This window comes from Nannobrachium achirus (genome assembly GCF_963921795.1).
Source record: "Nannobrachium achirus genome assembly, chromosome: 3".
Lineage (NCBI taxonomy): Eukaryota > Metazoa > Chordata > Actinopteri > Myctophiformes > Myctophidae > Nannobrachium > Nannobrachium achirus.
In genome coordinates, this window is record NC_137812.1 from 19,212,824 (window position 1) to 19,236,104 (window position 23,281).

The following is a 23,281-nucleotide window of genomic DNA, read 5'->3' on the forward strand; positions in this document are numbered from 1 at the left end:
ACAACAAAGGAGCTGAGCTCCTCCAGGAAGTAGAACTGGCTCTGGCCCTTACTCCATCTCTTAACCTCCACTGACACATGCCACAATAGCTGAATCATCTTCTACATACTGTACATCTGTAAAGGACAAGTGGCTGTTCTTATATAGCTGTCCTGTATATTGCTATTCTTTGTTAAATGTTTGTTTAAATGTTTTTATTTGATTTGTTTTCTATTCTGTTCTATTCTAGTCTCAATGAAGAACCAGTGGTCATCTTTCAAGTTGATTTCTCTATCGCATCTACAAGTGACACCTCTCCGACCAACCAGACTCCTCTTGCTGTCCCCTCTCAAAACAACCAGACTCCACTCTCTACTCCCTCTGTCTCCTCTCAAACCAACCTGACTACACTCTCTACTCCCTCTGTCTCCTCTCAAACCAACCAGACTCCACTCTCTACTCCCTCTGTCTCCTCTCAAACCAACCAGACTCCACTCTCTACTCCCTCTGTCTCCTCTCAAACCAACCAGACTCCACTCTCTACTCCCTCTGTCTCCTCTCAAACCAACCAGACTCCACTCTCTACTCCCTCTGTCTCCTCTCAAACCAACCAGACTCCACTCTCTACTCCCTCTGTCTCCTCTCAAACCAACCAGACTCCACTCTCTACTCCCTCTGTCTCCTCTCAAACCAACCAGACTACACTCTCTACTCCCTCTGTCTCCTCTCAAACCAACCAGACTACACTCTCTACTCCCTCTACAATTCCTAAGAGGGGGAGGAAGAAGAAGGCAGAGGATGGGAATGGGAACCCTTCTCATCTGCCTGCCCCCTCTGTCTGTCCTCCCAACCTGACCGTCCGTAAGAGAGGGAGAAAGACTAAGGCAGACGATGAGAATGGGAACCCTTCTCATCTGTCCCCCACCTCTGTCTGTCCTCCGCCCCTGTCCGTCCGTAAGAGAGGAAGAAACATGAAGTCAGAGGATGGGAATGGGAAAAGAATGAAGAAAGCGGGTATGTTGTTTCCACTAATAATAATTGTAATAATAATAATAATAATATAAGAAACTTAATTAGTAATGCACATTTCATACAGGGTTGCAGTTCAAAGTCCTGAGCTTAAGAGGACAGGCATAAAATAGTCCATGCAATATGTAAAACGTAATAAAATTAAAAGTTTAATAAGTAGATCAAAAATAAAATAATACAAAAGCTGCCTCTCCTATTTACTTTTTGGGGTTAAGGTTTCTTTTACTGGTGTCATGTAAGCCTGCTGTGGAGGATCTCACTGTTCTGGATGGAGTGTATGCTGAAGAGTCTGTGATGTATGCAAGGCCTCGGCTATGGAGTGCTTTGTAAATCTTTAGTAGGACATTTAAATCTACTCTGTGAGAGACTGGGAGCCAGTGGAGGTGACTGGTGTGATGTGTTCTCTTTTTCTTTTATAGTCTAACAGCAGTGTTTCATGAGTGGTAGTCTGTCTATGGTCATTTTTGGTAGTTCTGTGAATAGAGTATTGCAGTAATCGAGACGGCTGGTGATGAAGACAAGGATATTTCTTTCTGCATCTGGTTGTGACAGGAATGGTCATACTTTTGCTGTGTTTCTGAGATAGAAAGAGGCTATTTTGGTTAGTTTGTTTATGTGCTGTACAATTTAAAGTCAATTATGACTCCGAGGCTGGTTACATGTAGTTACCCCATGCTGCTAGATGTCCTAGGGAGTTCATCCCTTTTGAGTTTAGGACCTACCAGAAGCACCTCTGTTTTGTATTCATTTAATTTTAAAAGGTGTGTGTTCATCCTGTTGGTTATGTCAGTAAGGCAGGAGGTGAGTGAGATACTGCTTCTTTTGTAACCCTAGAATTCTGGGACGAATATTGAGAATGAATTGCAGATCTACAAGCTCCCATTTATGTGCATGTCTTAAAACATTTAGACCCGAGGATGATTCTAAAAAAACGCTTTATAAAGCCTTGTTTAATGTTTATACTTAACGGTGCAACTTGTCCTTTGTGGGGAAATTGGCAGACAATACACACTTTGAGCTTGCAGATCTGGTATTTTCAACATCCAAGTCTGTCATATGGTGAAGTGTAAAGGAGGCTTTAAGAGTTTGAAAGATGAATGACTTGAACACACGCACGTGTTCCCAGATTGAAAGGTGTAACAACATATAGGTTATACCAGTCTGAATGTGTTGTGTACATTCTTTGAAAATATCCAAACTACAAGCTTATAGAGCCCCTGGGATTCAACCAAGTATAGGGTTTAAGTGGTTAACCACTTTGAACTTGTAGATGGGCTGTTTCCGCTGAATGTTCCCTGGGAAATGCTTAAGGTGTTTAATCTAATTATGGGGCTTTGTGTGTGAAACCCAGATGAGTAATATTTGTTTGCCAAATACTAGGGAGAATCTCACATTGACACAAACTATTAACCCATTCAGGCCTAGAGTTATTGAATGCTTTAACCAGGGAAAATAGCAGATATACAAGCTCACAACGCGGCACCGAGTGCCGCGCTTCAAGCTTGTAGATCTGCTATTTTTGAAAAAGTCGTGCAAATGTGTGCAAATCTTTGAATATATGTATGTTCAAAGCGAACGTTTGTAACTCAAATTTTGCTTCTGGGTGGACCCTGGAACTACATATTTTGAGATGGGGGTCCGTGGCCAAATAAATATCAGTTTGGGGGTCCTTGACATGAAAAGGTTAGAGAACCACTGACATAGTAGTCTCTCAAGAACCGACTAACTGAGCTCCAGTTGAAGTGAAAAGGACCTTTTCTTTGATGATGGCTGGCCAGATTGCTGACATAGAAACATAGGGTTTTCAAAAAACCTTTGAAGGATTCAAAAGACACTTATAGAATCGGGTCAAAATTCAAATTTTCACGATTTTTCAAAAATAGCAGATCTACAAGCTCTGGGTTAACAGGGTGATTTTGTATTGTCCAGGGGGGCGATGGGGAGCCAGTGCAGTGAGGGTCAGAATGGGAGTGATGTGTTTGGTATTTGCACACTCTCATCAGGATCCTAACAGCTCTGTTCTGGATGTATTGTAGCTTTTGAACACTCTTGCTACGGATCCCGATGAAAAGTGCATTTCAATAATCCAGCCTAGTGCAGACAAAGCTTGGAGCAGCTTTTCAGCATCAGGCAGAGTGAGGTTTTTTGCCTTCCTCTGCTGCAAACATCTCAGAAATATTATTTCTGAGATGTAAGAAGGAAGTTTTGGAGAGGTATTTGATATGGGCCTCATAGTTGAGGTGGGGGTCCATTTTAACACTTAGGTGGGTGACAACTCATGAGAAGTGAAATTCCTGGCCAGAGAAGGTGATCAGTATACTAGATCTTACCCGTCCGATCCTCGGCCGCTCGCGTCTAAAGATCGCCTATTTAGAGTCTTGATAAATACCCATACAGTCTTACCCGTTTAAGCCTCACCCGTATATTTATAGCCTGGATCATCAATAAGGATCCCCTCAAACACACAGAGATTTTCTTAATTGGCCTTATCCACAGCAAAGCGTTTATATCGTTTTACAACTTACAGCATTAACCCACATTGTCATTGTTTTGTAGTTGTCATTGTTTTACAGTAAGACATTATGATGTCATGTGAAGCTTGACCAATCATGGAGACACCACCCTTTGACCCTCTCTGATTGGCTATGGGCATAAACACAGACACAGATTTGGCCAATTTATAGACATGTAAAATATTGCAGGTATTTATGAAGCATCATCATGGCTTAATTAATGAATTGTCTTTATCCTTTAAGGTTGCAAGAAATGTTCCAAGGAAACACAACTCTGGCCATATAAGGATGTCATAGACACAAGGACACATCAGGTACAAAATATAAAACCCTCTCTCTCTGTCTGTCTCTCTCTCTCTGTATGTACACACACACACACACACACACACACACACACACACACACACACACACACACACACACACACACACACACACACACATAGGGGATATTTCTGTTTGGTTGATTATTGCTCTTGTAACAAAGCTTCTTGGCAATAACTGTTAGGGTCGATTCATACTTAATGTTTTTTTTTCTTCGTTTCGGCTCTGTCTACCCACCACCCCAATCCTCTGAATGACTCCATATCATAGTTTAGACAGAGCCAAACCGAAATAAACTCTGCTCTAAAAGTGGAGTACGTAGCGACCCTTAGGCTGTTGCTATGCATGTTTATTTAACATTTAAATTGTTCCCCATTTGTAGTGAAAATGCAATTATGGAATGACCGGAATTTGTGTTGATTTTCTTTTAAAGAGAGTGTGGGGTATACCCACTCTTAACAGACGTCTGGTAAAGCCCCTGATATGCGTAGCAATTCTTTCATCAATACCAACCAACAACGACCAGAGTAGTCAGGCCATTGGCAGCGTCATTGGATGAATCTTTTTGTGCCTTTGCGCGTGCAAGACACAGAAGTACATTTCCCCCCCTTTAGCCAATACCCAATTGATGCCTCTGGTCGTTGCTGGTTGATATTGATGAAAAAATTGCTACATCTATCAGGGGCTTTAGAGTGGGGTCCTACGGGGTGACACAGAGCCCAGGAGGTGCGTGACTTTTGAACTCTCCCCTCTTTGGATAAACCTCCATTAGAAAATCTTTGTAAGGGTGAATGTATAAATTAAAGCCTGTCTCTCAAATGAGATTATAATGTCTGTTATGCTCCGTTCAGACTGGCAGATACAACAGAATATATAGACAGGTATAATGGCATATCAGTGTCTTTGTATCTGCCTTTGTGAAGAAAGCATTAGAGTGGGATCCCCTCCATAAGATGTTTGCCATTGGCAGGAATGTATTTTCTTTTTTCTCTCCCCCCCCCCCCCCCCAACATACTACTCGCTGTGTTTAATCAATCTGTACATTAATTATCTTTAATGTGGCCCAGATCAGACACAGGTCTAAATGGGTTTATTAAAACAATCCACTGTTAGTGTAAGTTAACTTCACGTCACCAGGCTTTTTGCATTGCGGTAGTGTTTGGCACTGTAAGGTAATTTTAGTGCTCAGCACTCAGATCTCAGTTAGACTACTGTATCTAGTAATTTGCACGAACCAATTGTACACCAAGAGAAACCAATCACAATGGTTTGATGTGCAGATGAATATTTAATTGACATTGTCCAAGCCTAATGGTCTCACAGTGTAAAGATACAGGAAGCTGGGAGATTGAGTATGGGAATGACATGTAGCAACTGGGGACTCTGTGTCAGGGGTGGTATTTCCCAGAACCACTTGGCTATCGGACCCACAGAACCATGTTAAGTTGTATTTGTTTCTTTAGGCTGATCATCACTGAGACAAGCAACAGTACTAAAATATGTTATGCCTTAACCAGTGATTTATTATACTGTGTGTGTTTGTTTTTAGGGGAAACAAGAAGCGCTGGTGTGTTGGCAGCCTTGCCCTGCGTGGTAAGAACATTTTGATATTATTCAATTTACACTATTGCCCTAGCAGAGGGAGTAACTTCTGGTTGATCCCACAATTTTTCCTTTCCTCTCAAATTCGCCTTAAATTAATATTTTGGAAGGTTTCACCTCATCTATGTGGTGTTGCAGAATTGTCGACTGCCCACATTTTCACACCAAAAATTTGGAACTTTCGATTTTAAGGTCTCCATTCAATTTCATTTGATTTTCGATACGATATAGGATATACTTTTTTGTATACTCTTTTTACAGCACTGAGAGCTATATGACTATTAATTTGACTCTGAGTCAACTCCTTTGTTTGAGGTCTGTGCTCGGTGGGTGTCGCCTCTCTTTTTTTCTCGCCACCGTTGGCTGTTATTGAATCCGTAGGAAACGGTGGGGGAAAGAGCGCTTCTTTTCGCCTCACCTGCGTCAGGGTTACTGTGGTTAGGTTAGGGAGTGAAGACTTCAATATATTGTCCTAGGCCAAGTCAATGCCTAAGATGCAGTATAGAGAATAGTGCTTTCGCCATCTTGTTTTTAAAAAGAAAGAATGTTGCAATTTTAGATTGTGTTGGTTCCCCTGGTTCATAAAATCATACAGGTCATCTTGTAGTTTATGTCCTGTGGGTTTTATGTGTGAGACTGTGCATGGCACGATGGTCAATGATGGTCAGTTTTACTGATATTAGGGTTTGGGTTAGGTTTAGGCATAGAGGTTAACATTCACCCGTGTGGTCCAAGTGACCACAGCCGAGCACTCCAGACCTCCGCTCCAGCCAATCACAAGCCACCCCTTCTAATTTATTCAACTCTGTCTCCTACGGATTCCATTATCGCCCCCCGTTGCAAGCACACGTGTGCCGAATGCACAGAAAAAAACATAACAAAAGCCTTCTGGTTCAAACGTGCAAGTGATTCGCAATTCGGATTTCAATTCACTGAATCGAATGTCAATTTCGATTTGAATTGCGGTTCGCATCGGAATCATAACAGCCTTAACTGTAGGCAATAGGCTGCATGATACTCATGCAAACACTTTTTTTGCCCTGGGCACCAAATCTCTTCACCAAAAGTAGATGATCTACAAACTCATAACACATCTCGGGTGTGAGGCGTTGTGAGCTGTTAGATCTTGCTTCAAGTGGTTAATGTAAGAAGAAAAGAAAATGTGTCCCGGACACACATTTTCTCTAAATGAATTCCTCTAAATAATGTATTTTTACTTTACAGTGGCCGAATCTGGGATGACACATGGGAGCCAGCTGATAATTATCCAGAGGCCAACCAGTAGGCGTACGGCCGTTCACCTTTGTTGAGGATATGCCAGCCAAATGACCCCCCCGACAGGCACACACCCCAGCTTACAGCACACCAGCACCTCACACGTTCGGGTTTACAATACTGTTCGGCTGCCGAGCGGGGGCTTTTTTGTTTATTGTTACAAAATATACATGAACCAATTCAGCCTTATTCCAACCATTTGAAAATAACGATCTACAAGCTCACATTGAGTTGCAATGCAACACATTTTGAGCTGATCAGCTATTTTCATGTTTACATTTGGTTACTTGAAATGGGACCTTCTTGTTCCTTCTTATTTTATTTTATTTTATGGTTCTTTGAATACTTTTTGATGCTAATAATTTTGCACTTTTACTGATGCCAATTTCGTTTTACCCAAGTGAACAGTGAATTACAGACTTTTACTTGTAACATAATATTTCTTTGTAAAAGATGTGAGTACCTCCACTGCCCTTGTGAAAGGCTATATTTTGTTCTGTGATATATTTATTTTTTGTTTCATTAAAAGACATTTGCACATTGAATGCTTTGTTTCTTCCATGTTATCAATCTAGAAATACAATGTATGCAATTATTGTTGAACTTGTATTGAGTAACAAAACAATAGGAACCACAGACATGTGTTTGCCTGTATACATAATTTCACTAGCCATGTTATTTAACTTTTCTTTCCCCATGGTGTCTCCATTTTAGCCAGTGACCTGTAATGTTACACTAGTGCGTTTCACACACTTGGTTGGTGTCACATCAACATAATAGTTACAGTATATCTTTGACTTTACAGTAGTGAAAATGCCTTGTATACCAATCTGCAACTATAATGTACTAACAGTGATATTAACTATTTTGTCAATCAAATTAATGACTAGCCTACTAGATATACTAAGCCGGATACTCGAGTCTAGGTAATACAGTCACCTACAGATACACTACAACTCTATGGACAGTTGAATTAATACTATGTAAGCTACACTACATAACTATTAAGAGGCAATATATAGGCTACCATCTCTGCAGTGAAATAGATGACGCAACTATCTGGCGCTGTAGTGTAATACCTGTTTGCACCTGTAAATGTGATGTCATTCTTCAGACTCATCCAAGAGAACATGGTTTATAAAAATAAATGAAGTTGATGCAAGGAAATATACAAACAATGAGAATGTAAAGCCATACTCCTTTATGGCTTTAAAGCTATAAAATGTAGGCATCATATGCCACTCATCTATACTGAGTGGCAAAACATAAATCATCGTGAAGCATTTGAGTATGGAAGCACTTGTTGGGAAACCCCACACTCCTGACTGACTCTTCATGACGCTGCATGCATGATTTATGACATGAAAATGTATGTTTTCCGGAGGGGTAGTAGCATGCAGACAATAAACAAGGTGATCTAGGATTGGAAGCCTCGAGAACCCTGTGTAGCCGTAGAGGAAATGTCCTCAACAAGTGTTACAGAGAATGACCTGTTTGACCAATTTATTTTGTATCATAGGCCAAGCCATAAACAAAGAACAGACTGAGCTGTTTTCTGACCTTGTCATTTGTCATTTTAGACATGACTCTCCAATGCAGAATGTACTAGTCGAGGTCCATCCTGTTAGCCTGGAGAATAGGGTTCTAATAGGTTTCTTGCTACTTTATCTTAGTGGCATATGATATGATGCATACCCTCATTTAGTTATTACACTATAACAGTAGGAGTCATGAGGATTCAGTAGGAGTGAGGAGTCTGGAGGATTTCCCCAACGAGTGCATCCAAACTCCAATGCTTCATGCTGCTTTGTGTTTTGACACTCAGTTTAGAGTGGCATATTATGTATTGTTAAAAAATCACTGAAGATCTGGGGCCAATTTAGACGTCATTATGGCCTACAGTCTTACTCTATTAATGCCCCATTGGCTTCTAACCATGCATTTCATCCCTCCCTGCTAGATGGTGTCTTCTCAACCTGGTCGGGTCTTGGTATTCGTACCTTTAAGGACCTATATATTGAAAACGTCTTTGCATCTTTCCAACAACTTGCAGATGAATATTCCATTCCCAAACAGCATTTTTTTAGATATCTACAAGTCCGCAACTTTGTCCGTAATACATTTCCTGCCTTTCCCAACTTACCAGATGACACTGCAATAGACACTTTCTTGGCCCCATTACCAGTTCTTAAGGGTGCAATCTCACAGATTTATGAAGATATTTGTTGTTTGCGCCCTGAATCACTGAACACTATAAAAGCCCGCTGGGAGGAAGATCTGGGGGAGGAAATAACCGAGGAGATATGGGATGCTATCTTACTACGAGTACATGGGTCCTCTATTTGTGCGAGACATGGTCTGATCCAATGTAAGCTAGTACATCGTATCTATTACACTAAGGCTCGGTTGGCTAGAATTTATGACAACGTATCTTCTGAATGTGATAGATGTAAACATTCTCCAGCGGACCTCATTCACACGTTCTGGCTTTGCCCCTCCCTACACAACTATTGGACTGAAATCTTCCACTCTATATCAGACATAGTGGGGCAAAGAGTGGAGCCTACTCCCTTGGGTGCTCTGTTTGGGGTCTTCCCCTCACTACCATCTCTTTCCAAATTAGAGAGGGATGTTTTGGCCTTCGTTACTCTGTTGGCCAGGAGACTAATTCTAATTAACTGGAAATCCCCTACCCCTCCCTCATACACTCACTGGTTGAGAGACACTTTACACTGTCTCAAATTGGAGAAAATTAGACTCGCACTGAACGGCTCCACCGAGAAATTTGGGAAGATATGGGGTCCTTTCCTTCATTTTGTTACGAACCTGAATCCATCTCTGGTTGAGGACATACTATAAGGATACAGGAGGTCCATTGGGGTTTGGATATGATGGGTTTGCTGTGTCGGGTGTGTTGTCCTGCTATGCGGATTATATGGATTTCATAGACGTGGATGTGTTGTTTGACTGATGTTGATGTTTTTGTTTTATTTTTTGGTTGTTGTCTTGTCTTTTTTTGTGCTTGCTTGTCTGTAATAACATATTTTCTTTATCCTATATTATGTATATTCTTTTTTAATTGTTTTGGGTGAAAATGTCAATCCTCATACCACTGTTGTATATTTGATGTTTGTACAAAAGAGGCTGCTACTCTTATTATTGTACCACTTCATTGCCTTAAATGCTTCACTTGAAAATCAAATAAACAAAGTTAAAAAAAAAAAAAGTGGCATATTATGCCCACCCTCTATTATTGTATTACTCTATCACACTGTTACACTATTATGCTATCACAATAGTACTATATGACACTATTATGTTTTTAAAATATTACACTATTACATAATTACACTATTACGCTATTACACAATTAGAATATTACACTATTACACTATTACACTATAACACAACCCTTGGTGTCAAGTTTTACACAAAGCTCCATTTCGAGATTCCCAGGCCCCGTATGTCTTCGCCAGCTTTCTGATACTCATTACTTTCATACAAACACATTGTTAACACTATGTTATAGTTAAAAAGCATTATAATCTGCTAAGTGATTATATACTATAACAGATTCCTGTAATTTGGTGTTGTAGTATATTTACACTGCCAGCCAAAGCCAGTAATCACCTTTTAAAATCATATTTTGGCAGTGTGTGGTAATAGACTGGTCTACAATGATTAACATAAAATATGTTTATTGTGCTCAAGAAATTTCCCAACTCCACACCTTGAATGCTGTCCGCAAATTTGCCCTCCAGCTATTGTGAAAGAAAGCATGATTTGCAGTTTTGAATGAACTAAAATGTTATGAAATTGCTTCATAAGAAAACAGACATTTACATAAAGTAAAGTATTACTTGCATAGAATACAAAATATACAAGCTGTGATTTCCTGTTCTACAAGTAGCTTTAACTCATTTTATTCAGAATCAGTCTTATTGCACATTTACAGGCTATACAGATGCCTGTATTAATCTTCGGAGGAAAAGTATGTCGCCCAGAGGCAGCACTGCCAGTTACAAGATGACAGATAAACAAGTACTTTCAGATACAGCAATAGAGATGAATACATTCCAGAAGTATAAAAAAGGAGGCGTTGGAGCAACAAGGAAGGTTTATCTGGCTTTTATTAAGGTGCAGAGAACTTTATAAATCGGAACAGCATATCCGCGTTAATCACACCTTCATACGGTACAGAAGGAAAACAAAAGTAAATGTTTCGGCAAAGGTAAGGCTTCTACTTAGTATGAGTACTGTAGTGTCCACCTTTAAGTTTCTAAAGATTCACACAACTTGCAAATATTAATACTAAATGAGGCTCTCATACAGGATTATAAAATAATTATAAAAAAGTGTGAGCAGAGGATATTGTGGCGTCCCTGTTACATTCAAGACAGAATAACAAAAACCATGGTTGACCAGTTAACTGACCCCCCGCAATGTTCTCACAAAGAAACTTCTGTGCCAGGGACACTAAGAACACATTGAAATGAATACTAATGTTCTCAAATTCCAAATCAAAGCCTGTGCCCCAAGCCTGGAATGTCGTCATTTTAGAGGCAAGGCCACTTGGCCTTTGGTGTTGTCCATTTTTGGAGGGCACAAAGGCCAAATGCCAGGGCAGGAAGGCCATAAAATAAAACAAGATTTTAGTCCATTGAAAGAATTTGTTGAATTTAAGGGTTAGGTGTGACAACCTTATCTGCAGTGAAATAGATAAATGAGGCTATTTACTATCTGATCTATACCCAGCCCTGCACCAAAGTCACTGGATTGGTTTAAAGATGGGGACTCGAGGAGTTAAGATTTCAGAATCTCAATAAAAGAAACTGGTGTCTGCATGACTAGAAAGAGACACAGCTGTCTACATGACAACAAGAAAGACACTGGTGTTTACATATAAACCAGAAAGTGACATGGTGTCTACATATTAACCAGAAAGAGACACTGGTGTCTGCATATTATTAACCAGAGAGAGACACTGGTGTCTACATATTAAACAGAAAGAGAAACTGGGGTCTACATGGCTGGAAAGATACACCAGTGTCTACATGACAAGAAAGAGACACTGGTGTCTACTGTCAACATATTGACCAGAAAGAGACAGAGGATAAAGTGGTACAGTCAGCTGGGGCATTAAGGCCACTGTCGCCTCAGGTCATGCCATTGAGGGGCACAAGGCCAAACTGAGGTTTAACAGCGGCCATAGCATTCATGGCCTTCATGAAATGCATCCCATTCGATTCTCAAACATCAAAATGCGTAAAGGTATGAAGCTGTCTGTAAGTCACCATGTCCATTATGGAACCTATAGTAGCCTACCTACAGCACATACTGTGCAATAGACATACTTCTGTACTGTAGCACAAAACACTGTTTAGCAGGCAACAAGCTGATGTAACAGGTTTTGGTTAACGGTAAAAAAAAAAAAAAAAGATTATCATCCTACAACCAGCCATCCAAAATATATTTTTTGAATATAGAATGTGTTCCAGTTGGAATGTGAAACAGGGCAACAAGAAAACAAGACATTTGGCCTCTGGGCCTCCTGAAGAATATCAATGGTTTAGATGGATGTTTACTGTGATATTGTAATATAAATCTTATTTCAGGGGTTGACAGTAAGGTCTCAGTCCATGTCATGTTCTACTAAACACTGACAACAGCACATTAGGCAAACAGTGCTCTTATTTTACATTCCCCAGACAAGAAGAAAGAGTGCTCTTGTAACGTTCAGGCGTTTATGGCCGATATCTCATGTTGTGTTTAGAAAGATGGTTCCGTTGGCGACTTGGCGTACCCTCTCAAACAGCGGAGAGGGGACGTGCTCTCTGTATCCTCATGCGTTCTTCATAAATGTTTGGATTGTGTTCCTTGCTGAGGGCCAGAGTCACTGACCTCCTCTCTCCTTCTCCTCTCCCATGCTCCATCCAAAACAACACAACACAGCCCTGCTGTCCCCAGTCGGGCAACCTGAAAGCAAACTTCACCTGCCAGAGAGTTTTATTTATCTGCCAGGGGCAGGTGGGCAACCCTTAGTTCAGTAGTCCACATAGGGGTAAAATCGGGGTAAAAGAGTTGCCTATTCTAAATCGTCCTCAGACAAGTCGGAGTCACTCTGATAATCATCATCAGCATCTGGTGCGTTATCCAAAAAGCTGACATTCTCTGCCCCAGTCAAAACTAGCAGGTAACGTTCCCGTGACTGCGTCATCACTTTTCGGAGGTTCCACTGCTTGCTGAGGAGAATGCATTGCAGCCCTTTCACCCCCTCTTCGCTAAGGTCCCACGGTGAGTCTTGGGGGAGAACACAACATAATAACTGTTACTTGCATTAATCAGCGGTTTCCATTATATTCATGCAATGGTGTAACACTTACTATGCACCCATGCCTATAAAGTGTTATAAACATACTTATACAGTTTTAAGCATAGCACTCATAAATAATGCTTTATAAAAATAACCATAACACATTGTAAAGAATCGTATAATGACTTATAAGGCCATGTAAAAATGAATTGGAGTAAGCTTAGTAGCTTACTAGTAAGACGCCTTAGTGCGACATGCGACCTCACCCTAAAGGGCGAGGTCGCGCAAATTCTTGGCCATCTGGCTAGTGATGTATTTCGGACCAGTTACCCATATATGGAGATCCATGTATATATTATATGTACATCTGACTATATAGCACATCTCTTTTATGACCAGCCACACAGATATGGGCTGTCTTCCTCCATATATGGGCATTCCCACATGAAACCCTGTTAGATATGGGCTTAATATTGATGACATCAGGGAAGAATGGTTCCCATGACATCACAACATACAATATATTTTATGCCCATACATAGATATGGGCTTAATATTGATGACATCAGGGAAGAGTGGTTCCCATGACATCACAACATACAAGATAGTGTATGCCCATACATGGAGATCCCTATCTGAACCAGCCACACAGATATGGGCCATGTCTTGACCATCTGACCAGTGATATATATCGATGACATCAGGGATCTTCATATATGGACATAAAAGGGATTCTGGGGAATACCCATATATGGACTTTTACAAAGGTGATGTCACATGTGATATCACATGTGATATGTCAAGGGAACCAACCCATAGACGGTAAAAATGTGTACACACACGTCTACGGACACAGACAAGTGTCCGTAGACGTGTGTGTACACATACACGTCTATGGACACAGACAAGCTGTGACATTTCTCATGGTAAACTGCGACCTTTGTCGCAATAAAACTATAATTACAGTTGTAAGCCAATGACAAACAAATGTATAATGGTTAAATGGTGCACTTGTATATCGCCTTTTGTCCTAGGATTCACATGTTAATTGTCATAGTTGAAAGACAATGTCATAATGCTTTATAATCACTCTTCTAATGCATTATAATAATTGTAAAAATACATTATTAAGAATTAAGATACTTTGTTGGGGCTTATTATAATTATATTGTGTTATAAGCATACCTAAATGTGTTATTGCAATACATACTTATCAGTGTCCCAGAAGATACACTGCAGGACAGCTCCTTAAGGTCCTGGGCATAAACTGAAAGGCTTTTCCAGTGATGTTCCATCTCCGTCACCAGGATTTTCTTCTCCTCTGTGAGTCTCCTTACTGACATGATGATGTCAAACGCCCGTCTCTTTTTTCTGAGATCCACAGAACCTGAAATGCATTTATGACAAAGATTCACAGAGAAAATGAGTAGGATTAGCCAACAGACACTTGTACACTCAACAAGCAAGTGTGTATATTATGTGTAATTAAAGGGGGAGACCACCCATTTTCAATATTGAACTATGTCATTAATATACCTTAGAGGAGTTGTGTGGAAATAAAACAAAAGGTCCCCCCTCTTCTGTGTTGCCTAGAACTGGAGGATTGATTTTGGGGTTTGTATTGTAAAGTACAATGTGTGATGTCATCAAGTTGTGATTTGCAATACAAACCCCAAAATCAATCCTCCAGTTCTAGGCAACACAGAAGAGGGGGAACGTTTTCTTTTTTTTTTCTCCTTAACTCCTGTAAGGTATATTAATGACATAGTTCAATATTGAAAATGGGTGGTCTTCCCCTTTAATTATAGGTCAGATTTGGTGGATCAGTCAACAGGCTAGTGTACATACCACTGTCTTGTAGCTGCCATGGCCATGCTGTTTCAACAGATAGGATGGTTTCCATGACCAGGGCTTCTGTGCCAGGAACCATCCTGTTGTACTGCTCCACAACAGAACCTAGGATCTCTTTCTCCTTCCTTATCTTTCGAAGGATCCTGGCACGAGCTTTGGATCCGTCAGTGTCTTTCTGCAGACGCTGAGACCTCCTCTTGATCCCCAGCACCAGCATCTCTATCTTGTTGGACAAGGCATCTGGGCAATCTGGCTCATCGGCAGTAGTTGTTGCTGCTGCAGGGAAGAAATAGATGGATACAAAACCACAGTATAAGACATGGATTAAGAAACCAAATGTCAGTGAGCTCAGGAAATTTGACCATATCACCCCCATTTTAGCGTTCTTCAATGGTTACCCGCCAGAATCGATTTAAAGATTTTACTTTTAAAGCTGTGAATGGACATGCTCCCAGTTGACATGCTGGAACCTTACAAGCCTGTGCACAGCCTCAGATCCTCAGACAAGGCACTCCCAGGGGCTTCCACCCCACAGTTTATCACAAAGGCTGCTGGGGCTTTTGAACGGGAGTGTGTCACTGTTACTACATGTCATCTTTTCGACACCCGACTCTAACCCTCACCCTAACCCTAACCTCCGTGGAGTGAGTCGCTAACCCTCCGGTCTAAATGATGGTCGTTCGAAAGAGCGAGATTTCCCAATTTTGAACCCCCTACCAGTCGACCTTGCAAATTCAGTCATCTTTTAAATCCCCTCTTAAAAAACATACTCTATGTTAAAACCTTTTCTTAAATTCTTTCTGACATTTTTTTTTAATAATATCTGCATGTGTTTGTTACATTTTCTGCCTACTGTGTTATTTTATTCATTGACCTTTTGAAGTAGTTTTTCCTTAATTGCTTATCATGTTGCTCTTTTACCCTGCATTGTAAAGCACTTTTTGGCAATGTCTGGAAATGTGCTGTATGAATAAATTCCATATCATTATAATTTGTTTTGCCAATAATTGTACATACTTTAACCCCTGTGCTTAAGACGTCTCCTCGCCCTCCACCACCCCAGCTAGCACTTTGTCGTTTTGGATGTGCTTTTATGCACAGGGATTCAGAGCCCTATTGGTCTGGACGATGAATGTATCAGTTGTTGAACTTGACTGAACATACAAGATTCCAGAAATATAACTTTAGAACACATTATGCAAAGCCTAGATATGATTCTGCCACATAATGTGTGCATTAACAAAAATCAATTCCTCACCTTCTGCCCACTTCTGGACATCCTTTGCCCAATCCTCCAACTGGCTCTCTGCCACTGCGAACTCGACCTTCAATGCTTCTAGGTTCTGCAGTTGGCTTTGAAGACCTTTGACGGCCTACAATGACAAAGAATCAGAGACAAGAAAACAATGTTGTCTCAAACAGGTCAAATACTGCCACATGGAATATTAAAGATCTTAAATAACATCATTGTTGTCATTACCTTCTGATATCGGCGACTCAGTGAAGTGGTTAAAGCGTCAACCTTTTGTTGATTCCAGTGGATGGCCATTAAGCTCAACATATCTGTGCGTCCTGCAAATATAAATGTATGCAAATTTGCCAAAAACATTGAAAATGCCAATATTTTGCTGATTACAGCACATGGTCATTCGAGTCAACATGTCTGTGTGTGCTGCATATTTAAATTCATGTTAACTTATTATGTAAGTATTATTATACTAGTATACTTTTTTGATGTGGTCATCTCACCTGCTTTAGACATATGTTTTGTGGTCACTGCAATCCGAGAGAGGAAGGCATTGCATTGCTCTACCTAGATAGATAGAATGATAGATACCTTTATTATCCCAAGGGGGGAAATCGGTTGCCCAGAGGCAGCACAGCAGTTAAGGTTACACGCAACAGTATGAAAAGGAAAAGGTACTGTTATGTATAGTGAAAAAAGGCTAAAAAAATATGAAAAATCAACAATACACGTCAGTAGCTAATAAAAACCTAGAAAATAAAGTGTCTATAACAGTCAATGCTCCATAAATGTCACCTCAAAACATTAAGTAATACAAAGGTAAAACGTAACAATGCATTGCAAAACAAGAAGTGTCCTTAGCCCCAAAAAGTGTCCATAACAGTCAATGCTACATAATGATATCACGTATCTCACCTCCTCTCCCAAAGTTAAACCAGCCCCGTCTAGATGATTTCCACTCCATTTCACCTGGGAAAATTGTATACAACAAAAATAAAATGCACAGATTAGGGTGACATCCATGTGGTGATAAAGTAATTAAGTAAGTAATACTATCACATAACCAGTAAGACTCCCTAATCGGGAGATAAGCGACCGTCAGGTCGCAGCGTGATTCTAGGCCAAAATGTGTAGGAGAAGTGTCAAAAAATGTTTGTAAAAATCAGCCTGATGGTGGCGCTATATGGGACAGATCCATGTTGATGAGATGAGAGTAGACATACTGTGTACCGATTTGCGTGATTTTATGGCAAAATCTGTAGGAGCAGTGTCAAAAAATGTGTTTGCAAGAATCGGCCTCATGGTGGCGCTAGAAGAGGGCCATGTGAGACATATCCATATTGATGAGATGAGTGTAGACATACTGTGTACCGATTTGCGTGATTTTAGGGCAAATATTGTAGGAGCAGTGTCCAAAAATGTGTTTTGCAAGAATTGGCCTCATGGTGGCGCTAGAAGAGGGCCATGTGGGAATTGATGGGTGGAAGTTGTGGGTTGGCAGGCAAGGAGTGTGTGTGCAAAATTTGGCATGGATCGGGGCAACGGTTGCGGAGATATGAGCAGGGCAAAAGTGTGACGTGTGACGTGTGACAGACGGACGGACAGACAGACGGACAGACAGATCACATAATAATGTTTTCTTACTTCACATTTAAAATCGTGGGCCTTGGCGTGAAATATGCTGAGAAAAGGTTTCATGTGAAGCAGATGGTTTAACTCTGGACATTTCTCTGCAACTCTTTGAAGGTATGGCCAATATTTGCATGCTACGTCCATGCAGAAGAACTTTATTTGCCTATCGGCCAGTTGCTTCTGCAGGTACAATGGGTATGCAAATATTTCTCCCCTGAACATATTCAGAGCACCAAGTAGCAGTCCATGACGGCACGCCGCAATCTCCAGTCCGTGCTCATCAATGTTGCTTGAGGAACGGCTGGATACCTCTCTGGCAGCTGTCCACTGGCCACCACAAACACCTCTCCCAGGGACCTACAATATGGAAAATTGACGATGAAAAACCTTTCGTAGGAGCCAACTAGACTGCACTCTGTCGAGTTGCCGACTTGCGTCTTGTTATTTATATTAGGTCGCACTTCATGTTGGTGATGTCTGTCACGTCACCCTTTATTTTTTGAAATGGTTTTCCCATTGAATGACCAACACAGACACAAAAGCCACAGAAACACTGAACGCAGTACTTGCGCACTCTGCTTGCACAGGTAACAAAAGATCAAACATCATCATCCAGGGTGGGAACACAAAACAAAAGTACAACAAAACAAAGCATATATATGAATCACCACGTCAAATATCTGTTATACTGTTAATTCGTGAAAGCATAGATAGATGATTTATTTGTCCTTACAGAAATTCTTTTTGCACAAAGCAGCCATCAGGACACAAAATCTCAACACATAATACACAAACACAATACGTGAATGACAGAACCCACAAATCACCACTCTAACCTAACGCAGACCTGTTTGTGTAGGGCAGATGGGCGGGCGCGGTGAGTCTCTCCGCGAGTCTCTGGCCAATAGCATGTGTTCTCCTCCCCCCTCCCCCCTCTGCTCCTCTGCTCAGTGCAGAGAACGCTGCTGTGTCATGACGTCAACACATTCGGTGCGACGCTCTCTGCACTCTGATTGGTTAGGGAAATTCTACACTTCCTCCAACAGTGATCATAACGCGATCGCCCAGGCTTCTTTTTCTTCCGATCGCCTAAAGAAGTCTGGGTTTCCGAGGCTAACAAATCACTGACATGATACAAAAGTAGAATAGGCCACCAGTCATAATATAAACATTTTATGCGCTGAACTGAGATGGGACTTTCAGAAGCCCTATACTTGTGGGAACAAATGTCCTCGAAGCCCTAGCCTGCAACCCAAGTACGTGTACTCTTCCACAGTTTCTACCCCATAGACCAACCAGCAAACTAATCCACTCCTCCTCGATAGCTTATCTCATCATGATCCTCAATCAGACCAACGATAGCATGAACAAGTAACCTCAAAGTGAGAGGAGAGCGCATTTTGAAATATAATTATAGTATGCAATCTTACATGATTGGTGCTCTGGTGTATGTAGTCCACAAATCTGGTAACATCTTCATCCCTCGCTATGAAGACTCCATCAAAGATGGGCTTTTCCTCAGATCTAAAAAATAAAGAAAATTCAACGAAAAAGAGAAAGAGAGAAAGAAAGAATCAAAGAAAGAAAGAAAGAATACTCAACAACATTTTAAAATATATTTCAGCCTAAGGTTCTTGTTAATATAAATGCTGTTACATTATACTCATTTTGAAGTACCTGGATGCGCTCTTAAAGCGATAATGTTTGCGATTTCCATCGACTGAAATTGCAACCATTTCTGGTGTGCAAGCAGGACACACAAGGGGCTTCTCCTTGCACAGTTTTTCGACCTCATACTGTACAGCTGCCCACTGAAAATAGCTCTTCTGGAAGGCATCTGCATGGATCTTCCCTGTCTATTTCAAAAGAACAGCTTATAATGTGCAGGCAATAAATAAGAAACAAATTAAATGCACATAAAAAAGAGATATCCTGTAGACTAAATAAGTTAGATACTCACACGGCCAAAATGAACAGTTCGCTGATCCAGCATTTTTAAAAATGCTTGGCAGGACATTCCTGGTGAAGCCATCTTAATTTTTTCAAAGGAGAAGAATATATCCTGGGCATAAACTGTTGCAAACTGAAGTGTTGCAGGCCAGTAATTGCTACGAATTAGATCGTTCACTTCAGCAGTCCAACTGGCTTGGCATGACTCGCAACGCAGGTCAGGCATACTGAGATCATATCGCCCTAGAAAAATCAAGGAGATGCCCAATGTAATGTAAAACTTAGCATGGCATAAATTAGTCAATGGGCATTTGTTTGATTTCATAAATACACCTATGACAAACCTTGTGGGAATTACTAAGTACAAATATTTTTAAGATGCTTAAAAAAAAAGAAAAGAAAATTACATCCTTACCGTCCATTGTGATCACAGCAACAGCCTTTCCTGGGTTGACCCTCAATGCCTCTTTAGCACAACAACATATACTTTCTGGGATCCGCACGGGTACAAAGCGCTCTGAAAAAGATCATACATTTGAATATAGATCATTTGTCTCAAATAGGAAATACAACATTACGATTGCTGGAACCATTTGAAGAGAGTGAATCTTTACTTGAGAAAGGTTAAAAAGAGTCCATTGCCGTAAGACAAATAAAAATCACACTCGTGTGAACTGAGCGGTGGTGTGTGTGTGTGTGTGTGTGTGTGTAACAGCGCCCCTCCCTTAACATGTGTGGTCAGAAAAGGTTACTGCAGGCTACGGACACAGAGACAGACATACAGACATACAGACAGACAGACAGACCCACACACACGGCCACGTATAGGAGCGTTGTGACCACCGCTCAAAAAAAGGCTTTGTTTAAGTAATGAGATTAATGATCTGAGGATATGTTATGGTGTACTCACAAACAAGAACTTACCACAACGGCAATGAACCTTGTCTACAATACACGTCGTTGGAGGCAAAGGCTGGAAGAACCCTGCCGTCATGGCATCCCTGTTGTGCATCACGTTTCTTGTGTCTGTGTGCGTTTTGATGTCACATTCGGGACACAGGAATGGCCGTGGTTCACATCCATGGCAGCAGACAGCAGCTGGACTGAGGGCACATTGTTGGCACATGTGTGTGCCTACATCTGCCCTCGCTGCCACGCTGTTAATCAGCCGGGGTCTCTCTGTAAGCCATCTCTCTAAGAGAGAGTGGTTCCGTGTACTCCAGTCAGAGGAAGCCTGGAGGGGAGCTGTTGGGGTGGGTGCTTGCTCGATGGAAGCGGACACAACACTCAGGGAGTGCTGGAGCTCTTGTATGAAACGCTCTGTTAAGATAGTATGGGATATTGAAAGGCAACATTGTTATGTTTTACAATATAATTTGTATAATAATGAGTATAATAAGTATAACAATGGCTGTGAAAAGGGTAGTTGCACATTTAATTTGGTAAACGTGTAATACAAATATAATTAACATTCAAACTCATTGACATATTATTATGAACATATAGCTTTGCACTAATGAAATACACACCAACAGCATCTGCAGCAAAGGAGACCTCAGAGATTGTGTCAGGAACATCGTTGTCAGGAACAGGTTTCTTGCCACCTGGATGAGCCTTCCGACTCGGACCAGCTATAACAAAAACAAAACACTCATGTCAACATTTACTCTCTCCTCAGTGTCCTCCCGGCATGTGCGCTTAAGCCATTTCAAATTATCAAGAATGCCGCAAAGCATGATTGGTCTTCAACCAACCAAAGATTTCACGTCTACCCCTCTTCTTTGCTCCCTCCATTCACTAAAACACCCTGGACAAACCACTCGTCCTAGATGCTTCTTAACTCTTCCTAGACTCTTCTCCTCCTAGCCCTCAAACTGGGGAATGAACTCCCCATTGAAGTTAGAATTGTTAGAAAAGCAGACTCACTCCGTAGCTCCCGCCGTAATCTGAAGACACCTCTTCAGACCCCACCGTAGCCCATAGAACGTACTATAGCATTTGCCTTCCCTTGACCACCGTACAAGCTTATGCAATTGCTAAAATGTAATTTAGATTGCATTTTTACAGTATATAGACTGATGTTGAGGCTATAGTGTGTATAGCTTCAATGTACATATTATTGATGTGTGTTGTTGTTTTGATTGTTTAGTTTTATTGATTTTATTGAAAGATTCTTGGTCGATTACTTGTTCTATGAATTTGATGGATTACCTTGTGCTTTCCTTGTCTATTGTAAGTCGCTCTAGATTAAGAGCATCTGCTAAATGCATAAATTGTAAAATCTATAACTATATAACTATCCTTTTTGCTGTGACGGTAGTTACTGGTTATTATCATGAGATAATATTATCATAGACTATTTCCCAAACCATAATGTGGACAGTTCAGTCACTTATCTGCCTAGGAATATGCACATTTGGTCATTTTTTACACCTGGGGGTCCCCCAGGGTCCTTGGAGGTTGTAGTTTGGCAGGTAAGGAGTGTGTGTGCAAAATGTGGCATGGATGGGGGCAACGGTTGTGGAGATACTGTATGAGCAGGGCAAAAGTGTGACTGACTCACTGACTCACTCACTCAGGGACGGACAGCCGGTGGAGGTTTTGGTAGTAAAAAAATGATAATTAATATTAAAATGATTAATGTTAAAACCGTAAAAGCTTGAAAAACATATTGAGTCAATCTGGATCGTTTGATTGAACACATGCTCTGAAAATGCACGCGATCCACCCACATGACCACGGAGCATGGCAGCTGATAAGCTGCCGGGTGAAGTGGTCAGATGGGTGGGTGGATCGCAAAAGCTTTTTAAATTTAAAAGTGGATTTTAGAATCGGCCTCAGGTCTAAACAAGTTAATGGTATAACAATACTGACCCTGATTTCTGGTTGATCCTGGCCTTGCAGGGATGACATTTCCATCGCTGTCTCTCCTTTTCCACCTCACCATCGGTGCCTTTGCCTTCTTCGCTGGTGTTGATGGTGGTCGCCATTGTGGCTCTGGAGGAATCACGCTATTGAGACTACTGGCCACAGCTGCTGCTTTTGTGCGCTTTAAACTCCTTTCGAGTTCCGCAACCAGAGCATTTGGATCACTCATGGTGACGGATAACAACAAAAAACAGACAAAAACAACGATAAGACAAACAAGGGTACACACACACACACACACACACACACACACACACACACACACACACACACACACACACACACAATAAGAGAAGGGTGTGGGGTTGGGGGGGGGGGGGGGGGGGGGAGGGGGGAGGGCGGGCGAGAGAGAGAGAGAGAGAGAGAGAGAGAGAGAGAGAGAGAGAGAAAGCGAGAGAAAGAAAGCGAGAGAGAGAGAAAGAGTGGCTCTTAAAAGTGCCTTTTGGTTTTTGTTGTTTGTTTAGGAGTTTGGTGGTTAGGAGAGTTTGGTTGGAAGGATCTGTAAGAGAAAGCAATTAAGCAAACTATTCAGAATGTCAATGTACAATAGTAAACACAGCCCTTAACCAGATATACAGAATCTTATACTTGTTCATATAGCCCAAAAACACTTTAATAGCTGCATACACTGTAATCCTGA

At 41.1% G+C, this 23,281-nt stretch overlaps 1 protein-coding gene across 2 annotated transcripts; it reads right to left on the reverse strand.

Annotated features, from left to right (window-relative positions):
• Window positions 1-12,199: 12,199 nt before the first annotated feature.
• Window positions 12,200-22,774, reverse strand: LOC308281443 (uncharacterized protein). 2 transcript variants are annotated; one of them, XM_080721621.1, is made up of 15 exons: window positions 22,588-22,774; window positions 21,243-21,344; window positions 20,638-21,033; window positions 20,129-20,230; window positions 19,724-19,956; window positions 19,441-19,619; window positions 19,194-19,287; window positions 17,776-18,120; window positions 17,047-17,100; window positions 16,635-16,698; window positions 16,366-16,457; window positions 16,144-16,258; window positions 14,883-15,158; window positions 14,245-14,421; window positions 12,200-13,021 (listed from the first exon to the last, which is right to left on the reverse strand). In XM_080721621.1, the coding sequence occupies exons 1-15, from the start codon at window positions 22,658-22,660 to the stop codon at window positions 12,807-12,809; spliced, it is 2,517 nt and encodes an 838-aa protein (XP_080577747.1). In that variant the 5' UTR covers window positions 22,661-22,774; the 3' UTR covers window positions 12,200-12,806. The 2 variants fall into 2 exon arrangements, with proteins under 2 accessions (XP_080577747.1, XP_080577746.1); XM_080721620.1 differs by having other exon boundaries at window positions 14,883-15,161.
• Window positions 22,775-23,281: the final 507 nt, after the last annotated feature.